Source organism: Peromyscus eremicus, chromosome 22 (genome assembly GCF_949786415.1).
Source record: "Peromyscus eremicus chromosome 22, PerEre_H2_v1, whole genome shotgun sequence".
Classification (NCBI taxonomy): domain Eukaryota; kingdom Metazoa; phylum Chordata; class Mammalia; order Rodentia; family Cricetidae; genus Peromyscus; species Peromyscus eremicus.
Window position 1 is genome coordinate 10,012,032 of NC_081437.1, and position 14,734 is coordinate 10,026,765.

A 14,734-nucleotide genomic window follows, 5' to 3' on the forward strand; every position below is an offset into this window, starting at 1 on the left:
CCTCACAGTTCCAGGAGTCATGGTGGCCAGCAGGTAACTCAGGGCAGCAGGAGTGTGCCACAGCTAGTCACGCCCACAGTCCAGAGCAGAGAGAATGCGTGCATGCATTCCTATTGCCCTTCTTGGGTAGACCAGCTGGCCAGGAAGTTCCAGCGGCCCTCCTGTCTTCAACCCCTCCCCAAAGTCCCGAGTTTCCAGGCACCTATTCTGCCCCTTGCTTTTTATCAACCTCTGGTCCTCAGGCTTGAACATCAAGCACTTACTTGATCCACTGAGCCACCTTTCCAGTCCTAAGCAAATATTTGTTGAGGAACTAAAACATGCAAACCTCTGGGCTAATCCTCAGGCTCAAATCTGTTTCTTCATCTCTGGAGTACCAATTAAAAAAGAAGAAAGAAAGAGGAGGAGGAGGAGGAGGAAGAGGAAGAGGAGGAGGAGGAGGAGGAGGAGGAGGAAGAGGAGGAGGAGGATCTGCTTTCAGGGTCATAATAATTGTTACCAAGTCCCTGTTCATTTTGTTTTAGGCGCTGGCCTTTTAAACTACAGAAGCCATTGATGGCCTATAATTATTACTAGACAAGAACCCGAAACAGGGCTGACGATATAGTTAAGTGGTAACGTGCCTGCCTAACATGCATGAGTCTGTGGGTTCAATTCCCAGAACCTCCAAACAAAACGGGAATGTTTTAATGATGTCAAAACAGGAAAACAAAGTCAAAACAGAAACCCCGAAAATGTTGCACTGAGCTTTTATTTCATAGCCCAGGCCGCAGGAACTCTGTCTCCATCTGCTTGCTCTGTTTACACACCATCCCTTCAAAATGTGATTGTGTTTCTCAAGTACTCAGTAAAAGGAAAGGGTTCTTCCATCGGCCATGCCTCCACAAAGAAAACAAAACAAAACAAAAACAAAAACAAAACACTGTATCCATAGCTTCACTTCGTTAACCAATGAGAATGTGATGCAAAGCATCCAGTCCTGAACTTCACAAACTCAACCGCAGTTCATGCCTCTGATCCAGAATGGGGCGAAAGATCCCTGGCCTCTCCCCGGCTTCCTTTTAGGCCATTTGGAGGTTCAGATACTTTAAAGGGACCTTGTAGAGATGAAGAGTTCAAATGTATTTCACAAGCCATCAATACCTCCAACCCTCCTTCAAGGAGGCGCTGCACTTTCCTTATCTGAAGTAGAGAAGTCCTGCACTGTGAGGCAGGGAGCCCTGGGTAGGAGGCTTTGTGGTCAGGTTCACCACCGCCTACCCTCCAGCCTGCCAGGGCAAGTGGCACTCAAGAAACGTCTATGCAATCAGCGAATGGATGGAGTTGATGATTTTTCCCAGTCGCTGACTTTTGCACTTGTTTGTGACAGAATCCTCAAGCTCCAGGCCTGTCGGGGGAGCTGGGAGCCTTGGCGCGGTTCTGTGGCCGCCCAAACCCACAGTCTCCCACCCACAGCGCCAGGGCTGGGTACCTCCGCGCCACCCTTCCGTGCCCCTTCTATGTCCAGGTGGGAAAGAGGGAGGGTCGTGAGCGGCCCGCGGGCCGGTGCAGCAATACCTGGGCATGGTGGCTGTGCAGCCCCAGATGTCCTGGGCTCCGCGTGGGAAACAGCCCTGACCCCGGAGGCCAGGAAGCTCCTAGTTGGGCCAGAGAACGCAGGCTCCTCGGTTGTCAAGGCAGCGACGTCGTGGCGGGGGGTGGGTGGGGGATTGCGTGCCGAGGAGATGCCTCATGGGAAATGTAGTTCTCGATATTCTGTTTGCGTCTCACTTTTCAGCATCAACCCCTAGGATGCCAGAGGGAGGGTATGGTGAGCGTCCTTGTGCGTCTGGAATCAGGTTAGGACTTGAAGGTTTTTGGGGTTTTGTTTTGTTTTGTTTTTATTTCTACTGAGTGCCGACTGTAGGTCAGGAGCCTCTGCTCTCTCATCTTTAACTCCCCTCCCCCGCCACATCGCCATGATTTGGGAATAGAAGCTGAAACAATGTTAAACTGTTATTCAATAATTAATAATTATATAATAATAATAATCATAATCATCTAATAATAGAAGAAAACAAATTCAGTAATTAAAATCAAAACAAGGCGTGCAACTTTCCCCCCAGCTTTCTGAACGTTTGGCTGTACAATGTTTTAGGAAACAGTACACTATTTATAAGTCAATGAAACGTGTGCTTCTCCTACATAATTAATTTACTTTATGAAGGTGGACTATATTTGTTTGAACTTTGGGAGCTCTTTATAGGCACCCTTGTTTACAGGAATCCCCACAAAAAGTGTATAGACTATTTCCATATACAAAGCCCTGTACTACAGAGTAAGAAATGAGATAAGAGCTCAGCCTTTAAAACAGACATACACAGATAATTATAATCATAATTTAAGGTAAGCAAGCTATTGGAGAAGAGGTACAGAAATACCCATGCCTGAAGAACTTGTCGAAACATTCATGGCAGGTTTGGTATTTGACCTGTTCTGAATGTTGAATAGATCCAGGCCTAAGACCCCTGAATATTTGAAGGAAATTCTCTCCAAATCTCTGCCTTTGGGCTCAGTTTCTGTGGCGTGGTGTTTAAGAACATGGGATTTGAAGTAAGATGGACCTAGATTCAGTTCCTAGTATGCAGAAGATTAAACTCAAGGCCTCCTGCAAGCCAGGCCAGTGCTTTACCTGAGTTACACACCCTCAGCCCTGTTGACAGATTTGAGTGAAGAGACGTAAGGAGCATATTCCTGGAAATGAAGCAAGATGTTGGTAAAAGAAACGAGCCTTCATTTCAGATAAAGTCTTTGGGAGCAAAATCTGCTCAACAGTGCGGTGCATTGTGGAACTAGAAAAGGCCACAGTTGCACCATGAGAAGGGGGTAAACCGAAAGTGATCCAGTGGAGGAAGGATGGTTTCCAAGAAAATGGTAAATCCCTCACTGAATTGGCTTGTACATTCTGGTGCTAGCCAGCCTGTGGCTTGTAAACTACCATCATTGTAATGACTTGGGTTCTGGGGCTTAGCGTCCCTGTGTGTGGTTTAGAAAGCCAGATGGGTATTGATAACAACAGTGTCAGGTTTTAGTAAGTGCTAATGCGTACCGGGCACATCACCACTAGTACTTCAAGACTTTGTTTTGGATAACCAGGATTGGTGGTTGGAGGAGGGAGTCCGGTGGCCTGGAAGATCTGGGGTGATCTGTCCAGACCCTGATCACCAGCATTAACTCAAGGTGGATTCAGTTGACCTGATGGGTGACTGAGTTCTCTTTTCCTCCTTTATTTCTCCGGAGGATTCATACTTGACCTTCCTGTTCTTAAGTGCGTTATTTTTCTTTTAGGATAAAACACCATGACCAAGGCAACTTACAGAAGAATGAGTTTGCTTTGGCTTATAGTCCCAGAGGGTTAGAGTCCATAACAGCAGGAAAAAGCATGGCAACAAGCAACTGGGGCAGCAGTGGGAACAGAAAGCTAAGAGCTCACACCTTACACCAAAAGCACAAAGCAGAGCGCGAACTAGACGTGGTGGGAGTCTTTAAACTCTCCAAGCCTCAGAGTCATTTTTCCTTCACCAAGGCTGCACCTCCTAAACCTTTCCAAACAGCGCTCCTTGCCTACTGGGCACCAACCGTTTAAATGCCCAAGACTGTGGAAGAGATCTCTTACTTAAACCACCACAGTCACAAAGTGTACTGGTTAGATTCTTAGCAACTTGACAAAAGCTAGAACCATTTGTAAGGAGGGAACCTTAGCTGAAAGATTGTCTTCATCAGATTAACACATTAGAGGGGTCTGTGGGGGAGCATTTTCTTTATTAATGATTGATGTGAGAGGATAGAACCCACCATGGGTAGTGCCATCCATGGGCAGGTGGTACTCAGCAGTATAAGAAAGTAAATTGCCGGGAGGTGGTGGCGCACACCTTTAATCCCAGCACTTGGGAGTCAGAGGCAGGCGGATCTCTGTGAGTTCTAGGCCAGCCTGGTCTACAGAGTGAGATCCAGGACAGGCACCAAAACTACACAGAGAAACCCTCTCTCAAAAAACAAGCAACAACAACAACAAAAAAAAAGTAAACTGAGCAAGCCATGGAGAGCAAGGCAGTAAGCAACATTCCTCCGTGGTCTCTGCTTCATTTCCTGCCTCAGGTTTCTGCCATACTTGAGTTCCTGCCCTGACTTCCATCAGTAATGGACAGTGATTCGGACATATTCAAATAAACCCTTTCCTCCCCAAGTGGCTTTTGGTCATGGTCTTTATCACAATAACAGAAAGCAAAACAAGACAAGATGATTTGAGCCCCCTTCTGCATCACTTCAAGAAGGCTCAAGGATTTCAAAGTTGGTAGGGACAGAGGAACAGGTTTTATACTGCCTCTTGCATGATATGGGCTGCAGCTCAGCAGGCTACAGGCACATGTGGAAACTGTTTGGAGAGTTGTGAACTGTCTGGAAGCATAGAAAGTGCCCATGGAGGCCGGGTGGTGGCAGCGCATGCCTTTGATCCCAGCACTCGGGAGGCAGAGGCAGGCGGATCTCTGTGAGTTCGAGGCCAGCCTGGGCTACAGAGTGAGATCCAGGAGAGGTACCAAAACTACACACAGAGGAGAAACCCTGTCTTGAAAGACCAAAAAAAAAAAAAAAAAAAAAAGAAAAAGAAAGAAAGAAAAAGAAAGAAAGAAAGAAAGAAAGAAAGAAAGAAAGAAAGAAAGAAAGAAAGAAAGAAAGAAAGAAAGTAAGTAAGTGTCCCTGGAGCTGAAGTGGAAGCACAAGTCAGGCAGGCAGGCTGGACTGCTTGGAAGGGTCTTGCAGTCTGGGTCCGGCTGCGCTGGCTGTAAGCAGCACGTAAGATTCTAAAGTGCGCATGCTCTGACTGCTCTGACTGGTCCTGTGTTTCGGTGCGATAATTTTTTGCAGCTGTGTGGAGGAGTTTTTGGGAACCTAAAAGACCATATGGAGACTGTTAACAACAGCCGGGAAAGTGACAGCGTTTTTAACCTTCTCCTTTGTTTTCAATGTTTGTCACAGGGGAAAAAAATAGTATACAAGAGAGAGAGAGAGACAGAGAGAGACGACAGAGAGAGACAGAGAGAGAGACAGAGAGACAGAGAGAGAGAAACAGAGAGAGACAGAAACAGAGAGGAGAGAGAGAGAGAGAGAGAGAGAGAGAGAGAGAGAGAGAGAGAGAGAGAGAGAGAGAGAGAGAGAGAGAGAGAGACAGGAGATGTGGCTCCGTTTTAGAATTCATGCCTAGCATGTAAAAAGCCTTGTATTGAAAGTATTGAGTCCCTGGCACATAAGAAAAAGAAAAAGAGCCGGGCGGTGGTGGCGCACACCTTTAATCCCAGCACTCGGGAGGCAGAGCCAGGCGGATCTCTGTGAGTTCGAGGACAGCCTGGGCTACAGAACAAGATCTAGGACAGGCTCCAAAACTACACAGAGAAACCCTGTCTCAAACCACCCCCTGCCAAAAAAAGAGAGGAGAGAAAGAAAAAAGACAAAAAAGAAAAGCAGGAGAGAAGACAATGGGGAAATGCTTATCCCAGAAGAAGTAAACATTCAGACATTTTGATGTCTCTCATCCAATTCTTCTTCTTGGGGTTAATGTTGTGCTGTGGTTAAAATCTGGATTTTTAAGCATGTATTTCCATGTATCAGTTAGAAATGCATCGGAACAAGGCTTGCTGGCTGCACATTATTCCAGCATGCAGATTTGTTTTCATAGTTTCTTTTGGCATTCATCCAACGCTGAGTTGGCTTGGCATAAACATGAAATATGAATTGGGTTAATCAGAGTCCCTCCCTGGGATCTTTCAAATTATGATTGGAAAAAGCAGGTCATTCCCTTTCGGAGAAAATTACCAAATGTTCTGCTAAATGGAGTTCAAGAACACGAAGCAGACCCAGTGGTATGAACAGACAGTCCTGGTACAGGTCCCCAGGGTTTTCCCAAGGCCTCTCTGTGTCCTTTTCTTATAACTTCATTTAGTTATTTGAGGCATCCTAGTATCTTTATAATGAAGATGAGAGGGGTGAATTTTCTCATTGTTTTCTGAGTTGGTTCCCGTTGAATTTTAGAAGTTAGAATACCCCAAACTTCTCTGCTTTCCCACGATCCAAGCCTGTGCTCTAGTAACTTTACTAGACTGCAAGAGTAGCAGATGAATGGAAAATCCTGTTAACGAGGTGTTGATGGCACAGAGGAAGAAAAGCAGGTTTAGAGGGCATCGTGGATTTGAATGAGCATCTAGACAGGCCACTATGGGTAAGACAGACCATTGGATAAGGGCAATAGATACCTTATGTAGAATAGGCAACATGGCATCAATGTGGATGACAGCCCCCAGCTCCCAGGAGCATCGTCACTATGTTCAATGTAGGTGAAGTCACATTTGGCAAATATGGCACAGTTTGGGGCAAGTGGCACCTCATCCCATGCCAGCTTCCTGCACTGGCCTATCAGTTTTGCTGTAGCGCTCACCTGCTAAGTTAAATGACCTACAACACCTTGATACCACCTGAAAATAGGGAAGCATTTCCGGTCACCCTGATACCTAGGTGTGAACTTAGCTTCATTTGAGGTTTTTTGTTTGTTTGTTTTGTTTTCCAATACAGGATTTCTCTGTATAGCCCTGGCTGTCCTGGAACACGCTCCATAGACCAGGCTGGCCTTGAACTCAGTGATTGGCCTGCCTCTGCCTCCTGAGTGCTAGGATTAAAGGCATGTGCCACCACCTCCAGCCTTAATTTGGAGTTTCAAGGGGGATAAAAGGTTTCTCTTCTGGCTGTAAATCGCTTTCTTCTTTTAGGGAAAAGGGAACTGCGGGCACTCTGGGCTTCTGTGTCTCCTCATGTCCCTACTGCCCAAGCCTCAGCCCCACAGAAATCAGCTGAGGGCCGGAGTGAGTGCAGATTCTGTGGCAGCTGAGAGGCAGCACACGGGAAAACTGGCATTCCGGAGACACTAAAAGCCTTTACTGAAGAAACACAGGTAACCATGATGGTTAGTTCTTCAGGATTATATTGCAGTTCAATTAATAGTTAAAAGTGAATTGTTCTAGGAACCTGGTCATGTTTTTCTCTATGGAAAGCACTTAGTCAAAATTGACTAAGAAATGCATTTTGGGACAGAGTCTCTTTGTAAGTTGTGGCTAATGTCTCCTGTAAATTGAGTTAAACTCATTTGTAAGGAATAGCAGTATTTGACTTTTAGGGCGCGTGTTACAGATTATCTTAAATTAGTTTTTAGAACATAATCCATTGAACTCGCTTAAATGAAATAAAGGGGTTTATTGGGAAAACACACATTTCTATTTGCCTCTTTACATAGTCTATATGTATCCATATGCACACGTATAACAATTACAACTTGTCTAAACAGCTTTCTTTCATGTGAATGAAACAAAGCCACACCGAAGACAGATTGAATGTACGAGGCGGTGACATCGACCACTCCCCCCACCGCACACCTCAGCTTCGACAACGAAAACATCAGGTATTTCTGGAAGATTATTCAAAAGGTGATGTTCAAGACGGGTCTCGCAAATCATTTATTATGATTGAAAGGGAAGAAAAGGATAAGTGAGAAATATTGCAATTAAACATGAAACATTATTCTCCTGTAACCAATCATAATAATATACTTGCATTTTAAAAAAATGGCTAGATAAGTAATTTCCCAGGAAATAAAATTTTCACATCATTGGTTACAGAAAATTGACTTCTTTCCATCAAAATATTTCATTTCTGCTCTGTCAAAAACAAGCATAATGTCTAAGGCACCATGGTTTATGCTAAGCACTCACTACTTTGAAATCTCGTGATGGGGGCGTATGGGACTGCTCACCAGATGGTGAATGAATAAAGCTCGCCCACTAATGATTATTAAGTGGTTTTATGGGCACTCAAAAACACTACTTTATCCCGGTCAAAAACACTCTGAGAGTCACCCCCAAAATGGTTAATCATTTATTCTAAACCAGGAATCTGTTCATTGGGTGAGTGGTTGTGGCTCTAAAGACGGAAGGGTAAACAGCCACTGGAAACCCATTTCTACCGGGTAAAAAATATCTTTGTCACTACCAAATGAGTCCAATATGACTCGAGCAATGTGTTTGCTTCTTGACTTTGCTCCTAAGGGCAAAACATATTTGAAAAGGTTTAGTGTGAGGACAGGACATTGCCACAGGAAGAAAGCAGCAAAGAGGAAAATACCAGGGCTCTGCCAACAAATTAACCGGGCAGCTAGCATTTTTCTCAAATTGGTTTAAAAAATAATGGCACACACTGATAAATATATGTCTAAAAATAAATACAAATATCCTACACATAAATAAAATTAGGTAGACTTGTGTTTATGACTATTACAGTTAGACATTTTTATAATAGAATTTTCCTATCTTATCACAGTTTCGTTTTTTCCCATGAATACTCATTCCATTTCTTTGACACAGCTTGGACCGTATCGGCCGCTTCTGTTGCTGTTACGATTTAACTATGAAACGTTCCCAGATGTGTTGGATGCTGGGCCCCCAAGAGGGCAGTGCTGGCTTGAAAGGTGGTAGAAACGTTGAGAGTTGGCGCTTCGAGGAAGCGAGCCACTGGGGACATGCTTTGGAAGTTGTACCTGTCCCGGCTTGCTCCGCTGCCTTACTCTCGGCTTCCTATCCACCACAGGTTGAAGAAACTTCGTAGGTCACATGCTCCTGACACCATGGGGCTCTTTCCAACTGCTTAGAACCCTCTCAAACAGCAAAAATAATCCTGTCTCCCTTAGGCTGTTTCCGTGAAGGATTTGCCACAGCGACGGGATAACTGACACACACAGACATCCCAAGACAATTTCAACTAAAAATTTACTTCCTTTGGCCTAAGTATTTTCTATTAAAATTTACTCTGGAATTTACCTTTTATTATTATTATTATTATTATTATTATTATTATTATTATTATTATTATTTTGAGACAGGGGTTCTCTGTGTCGTCTCTGTGGTAGTCCAATGGCTATCCTGGAACTTACTCTGCACACCACGCTGGCCTGGAACTCACAGAGATTCCCCCAGCCTCTGCTTCCTGGGTGATGGAATTAAAGGTGTGCACCACCACCGCCCAGCTGGAATTTACTTTTAAACTCTAATCAGAAAAGACTGTGTGTATAGCTTTAAGGAGCATCTTTGGTACTCTTTATAACAAAGCAAGGTCAAGGTGACCTAGCATTAAACACAGTGAAACGTGGGGCACTATTCCAGTGATCTTATGCTGTGCTGACGGGCAGGAGTGCCAGGACTTACTCCCTCATTTGAAATACCACACTCCAGTGATCTGCAGAGGCCGCAGAGTCCACACTTTGTAATACTACAGGGAGGAGCTCTAGTTAGCGCCCACCTGTCTCCTCATGTAAGGCCTCATAGACTCAGGAGATTTATTGCACTTCCTTTCTCTAAGAATTTACCCCCGGCGTATGTTCCCACAGCTGATTGTTACACTGAACCTCACTCTTTTCCAAATACCGCTTCATTAGCTAAAGGCACATTTCATTACAGTACTTACAATTTTTGGCAGTGAGTTTTTCCAGAGAGTCAGCTGGTTTACCAAATGAGAGTTTGGACTCTCCCTTTCAAAAGATCGCCAGGGTATTTAAAAGCAAAAGATGAGAAGCCTTATTGCTCGAAGTCTGATGGCCAAGGAGGGAGATGGGGTGGGCATCTGTGTCTAAGACACGATGAGTATGCTGGCACGTTACGCTTTATTGTTATCTGAATATTTAGGGGTCAGTTAAGAGAGTAACGCGTTACTGCTAACGTCTGGGGGGCTGGGGTGCGCGCCGGGCTGGCTGGCAGTGCGTAAGACACTTGTTAGTCGCTGATGCAGCCACTTCATGACTGAGGAGTGAAGGTTCAGACTCAGGAGCTTTCAGAGTAAGGTGGGGCCTTTGGTGGGTCTGCTGCTGGACAGGAGGGGCTGACTTCCCATGGCCCTGGCGTGGGGTCCCTGCGACTTGGCTGAGAGCAGTGCTGGGGCAGAGAGGTGGTGGAGGGCTGCCTTCTGCTGGTAGAAGTTGTTGATGTAACTGGCAATCAGAAGGGTGATTTCAAGAATCTGAAACGAGAAAAAACATCCTGTCAGGCTCTTGAGACGTTCTCTCCACTGTCCACGGCCGATTTCAGTTGCATTTGCCCAGCCTACCACCATGCCCTTCTGTTTAGATGAGCGATTCTCAACCTATGGGTCGCGACTCCTTTCGGGGTCGCATATCAGATACTCATTACGATTCATAACTATAGTAAAATTATGATTATGAAGTAGCGTGGAAATAATGTGTTTGGAGTGAGGGGTCACCACAACATGAAGAACTGTATGAAAGGGTCGCAGCCTCAGGAAGGTTGAGAAGTACTGGTTGTAGATCACACAATAAAGTTTTAGCGTGCCTGGCACCATCACATTTTCCTGTTATTTCAGTTAGCAGCAAGAATGAATCTCGAAGCCCAGCCAAGCTTATGGACGATGCTGGGAACCGTGACGGTCAGCATTAATAACTTCGGTGTGTCGTTTCAATCCTATTAAAGCTAAAACACTGAAGCTACCACAGTCTCTTGTACTCTGTGGTTAACTGCTCTCACTAGAAGCACAGAACTAGTCAGAAATGGCCGGGTGGGTAAAGGTTCTTGCTGCTGAGCTGGGGCCTAGATTCAGATCCCTAGGACTCACACGGTGGTGGAAGTTGGGAATTGACTCCCCCAAGTTGTCCTCTGACTTCCATATATGTGCTGTGGCATGCACACAGAGATACACATGTCACATAAATAAATGTAATAAAACTTTTTTTTTTTTTTTTTTTTTTTGTTTTTTGAGACAAGGTTTCTCTGTGTAGCTTTGCGCCTTTTCCTGGAACTCACTCTGTAGCCCAGGCTGGCCTCAAGCTCACAGAGATCCGCCTGGCTCTGCCTCCCAAGTGCTGGGATTAAAGGCGTGCGCCACCACTGCCTGGCATAATAAAACATTTTTTAAGTTGAAAGTTTTAGGAAAAGCAATTTCTTATCCTTTTTATTAAAATTAGATTTTTTTTTTCAGTACTGGGCCATGAACCCCAGGGCCTCATTCATGTTAAACAAGGATTCCACCACTGAGCTACAGCCTGGAACCTGAATTACGTGTTAGAATGTAATCTTCTGAAAAGTTGCTTAACTTAGAGATGTTGAAACTATATAGTTTGTTAATTATAACAAAGGAACAAGTAACTCTTAACTATAAAACTCTGCTCTTTAAAGTCCATAAGACAAATAACCCAAGTAGATAAGACCATGTGATGCACCTCACAATAACTCCGTGACCCTCCGCACTCTTTTGAGACAGGGATCTTAAGTAGCCCAGGCTACCCCGAACTCCATCCCTCCTGATCATACCTCGTCCTGAATGCTGGCAGATGACCACTACTTTTGAAACTTCTCCTCACTAGAAATCGGCCTATATTGGAAAATTTCACTTAGTTCTTTCTTTTGAGACAGGATCTCTCTGTAGCACTGGCTGTTCTGGAACTCACTCTGTAGACCAGACTGGCTTCCAACTCACAGACATCCCCCTGCCTCCGCCTCTTGAGTGCTGGGATTAAAGAGGTGCCCCACTATGCTGGGCTTTCACTTAGTTCTTAAGCTAAAAGAAGCAGGTAGTATCATGCCACGTTAGCAAATAGAACTCAGACCAAGTAAGCTGGGATCTGAGCTCAGGGTGGGTTAAGTCATGCCCGTTTCCATCTGGACCACTCTTTGTACAAGAAGTGTCTCCCCGTGGAGGGGCAGCCAGTTGAAAAGCTGTCGGAAAGGGCTCCACTTACCTTGGGTTTTGCCATGGCAAAAAGTAACTTCTCTGTTGGTCTGTCTTTTGCATGAGTGTTAATGACTACCATGAAGTCATCTTGACACCCTCCAAATGTCATGAGGCTCTTGTACACGTAGCTGACCACTAACCTCTTCAAAGAAAAGGAAAAGGAACTGTTACGGGTTGTCCACACTCAAGGAAGATGAGGAAACGCTCATATTAATTATGGCAAATGCAAAAATAAGGTTTCTAAGATCAAATCTATTATGATTAATGTAAATAATAGTCGTACTAAGTTTATTTGGGAATCGCCAACCTATACAATCAAGTATACATTTGACCCTGAAAAACTCAAATTAGAAACTACAAACACCTATTCACAGCACCCACTAGAAAATTTTTGGTAATTTCTATATGTCTGCTCAGATCTCTCTGTGAGATATAAGATATAAGAACTGACTCTGTTTCCAGTGTGGCCTTGGTAGGATCAAGGGTGTGTGCCACGACTGCCTGACCTCTATGTCTAATCTAGTGGCTGGCTTTGTCCACTGATCCCTAGATAAGTTTATTAGGATATACAACATATCCCCACACTTATGTGATGTGATGTGTGTATGTGTATGTGTGTGTGTGCGTGCGTGCGTGTGTGTGTGTGTGTGTGTGTGTGTGTGTGTGTGTGTAAAACAATAAAAGAAAAAGAGACCAGAGGCCTTAAATTTGAAAGAGAGCAGGGGTGTGTGTGCATGGGAAGGGTTTGAGATGAGAGGAAAAGAGGGAAATAAAATTTCATTTCAAAAAACAAAACCAAGAATTTTTTGGTGCTCTCTCACTATGCCACACATAAGGACCTCCCACTATATCTTTTTTTTTTTTTTTTTTTTTTTTTTTTTTTTTTTTTTTTTTTTTTTTTTTTTTTTGGTTTTTCGAGACAGGGTTTCTCTGTGTAGCTTTGCGCCTTTCCTGGAACTCACTCTGTAGGCCAGGCTGGCCTCGAACTCACAGAGATCCTCCTGCCTCTGCCTCCCGAGTGCTGGGATTAAAGGCGTGCGCCACCACCGCTGGGCTTCTCCCACTATATCTTTAAAGCAGGAATTACTACCCACCAGACTGAGGGATTTAGGGTTGGGATGTGTAGCTCAGTGGCAGAGCACTAGCCAAGCATGTGTGAGGTCCCAGTACAACAATGAAACTTACCAAATAGCCCATGAAATACAGTAGAAAATGATAACGTCACATAAATAAATGAACACACAAGAGGAATACTTTGAAAAATTGAGACAGGATCTTGCTATGTAGCCCAGACTGGCCTTGAACATGCAACTTTCCTGTGTCAGTGTCTTCAGTGCTGGGACTACCATCACGTGCCACAGTGTCCATCTCAGGTTCATTTTTAAATGATATACTCTATGTTTTAGTTGATATGTAACCTTAATGTAAGTAAAACTGGTGACATTATGGAAAACTATGAAAATCATGCTATAGAAACTTCAGTGAGACTGAAATTTAAACTTTGATAAGTAGTTTCTACTTTTTAATATCTTAAATATTCTTGGTTTATAGAGAAAAAAAACTGTGGAGGGCCAGTGATATGGCTCAAAGGGTGCTTGCTGCCAAGGCTGTCCACCTGAGTTTGATCCTTGGGACCCACATAGTGGAAGAAAGGAGCTGAATCCAGCAAGTTGTCCTCTGACCTCCACTTGAGTTTCTAAACTCTCTCTCTCTCTCTCTCTCTCTCTCTCTCTCTCTCTCTCTCTCTCTCTCTCTCTCTCACACACACACACACACACACACACAAAATATAAAAAAATAAAGAACTGCCATAGTACTTAAAAAATCAACAGAATCATGACTGTAACTTAATCACACTATCTTAATATTTTTCCATATATAACACATAACCCCTCTCATCTCATTTTAAAACACTAGATTGTAACATAATTGTACTTGTAAAGTGACTATTAGAGAGTCAGGAAGAATGTTTTCTAAGCTCAAGGGGAAATCAGAATACAACAACTCAGACTATCATAACTTCCGCTTACCACACCCTGAGCAATGGAAATAGAAGATTTAATTACAGATATCGGGGTTTAATCTTACCATGGAGGTGTATTCTAGGATGCTTAATCCATTTTCATGGATAGCCAGCCACACAAAAGTATTGCCAGATGATGATGGTCCTATGGGCTACAGAGATGTGAAAAATATGCTGTATTATAAGATGTGAAGCAAAATCACAGCCATACTTTCTGGCCTAAGATCATGTCCGATCTGCTATTACACAAACCCAACAAAAAACACACTGAAAACCCCTGCTACCGAGGAGGCAGTGTGGTACACTGAAGGACGCAGTGGGTGTGTCCTAGGCCCCTCATTTGCAGGCTCCCATCTTTATTTTAGTGACGTGTGCATTCGGACAAACGCCGAGGCTCAGTTTTCTTATCTTTCCCACAGGAACGGTAATTTTTACATCTTGTTTTTGTTTCACAAATTTACTAGTTGTCAGAAGTTTTAGGGTTTCTGTGGTGACCCTACTCCTCAGGAAGACATAGCACACGGCTATGCTTTCTAAGGTGACTGGACTATGAAGAGTGAAGGATTGTGGTGACCTGTGCATACTTTTCCTGATAGTCAATGTCTAGCAAAAACAGAGGAAAAAGGAAAAACTATGTGATTAATAGGAACAAGAAGTACTGGAATTTCAAAAAAAAAAAATTGAAGGCCAAAACAATGAAATTTTACTAATAAAAACAATCTCCTGCTGGGAATGATGGCACACACCTATAATCTCAGCACTTGGGAGGCAGAGGCAGGTGGAGCTCTGTGAGTTCAGAGATACCCTGTCTTGAAAAATAAAACAAACAAAAACCAAAAAAACCTCCCACCAGAAAAACCGTGTTAAAATCAAGAATGTTTTTGAGCATTTTTACAGAGA

At 43.9% G+C, this 14,734-nt stretch overlaps 2 protein-coding genes across 6 annotated transcripts in view; both read right to left on the reverse strand.

Moving 5' to 3' along the window:
* Dync2li1 (dynein cytoplasmic 2 light intermediate chain 1) overlaps window positions 1-1,671 on the reverse strand; it is a 36,524-nt gene extending 34,853 nt beyond the window's left edge. Inside the window, exon 1 of the mRNA XM_059248433.1 lies at window positions 1,558-1,671. Within this exon, the coding sequence (XP_059104416.1) occupies window positions 1,558-1,565 (8 nt within the window). The 5' untranslated portion in view covers window positions 1,566-1,671. The remainder of the gene's footprint in view (window positions 1-1,557) is intronic.
* Window positions 1,672-9,714: 8,043 nt separating this feature from the next.
* Plekhh2 (pleckstrin homology, MyTH4 and FERM domain containing H2) overlaps window positions 9,715-14,734 on the reverse strand; it is a 103,862-nt gene continuing 98,842 nt past the window's right edge. For all 5 annotated transcript variants that reach the window (XM_059248579.1, XM_059248581.1, XM_059248583.1 and 2 more), the window contains 3 exons: window positions 13,900-13,986; window positions 11,819-11,953; window positions 9,715-10,086 (listed from right to left, as the gene is read on the reverse strand). In XM_059248579.1, coding sequence (XP_059104562.1) covers window positions 9,901-10,086; window positions 11,819-11,953; window positions 13,900-13,986 — 408 coding nt within the window. In that variant the 3' untranslated portion in view covers window positions 9,715-9,900. The remainder of the gene's footprint in view (window positions 10,087-11,818; window positions 11,954-13,899; window positions 13,987-14,734) is intronic.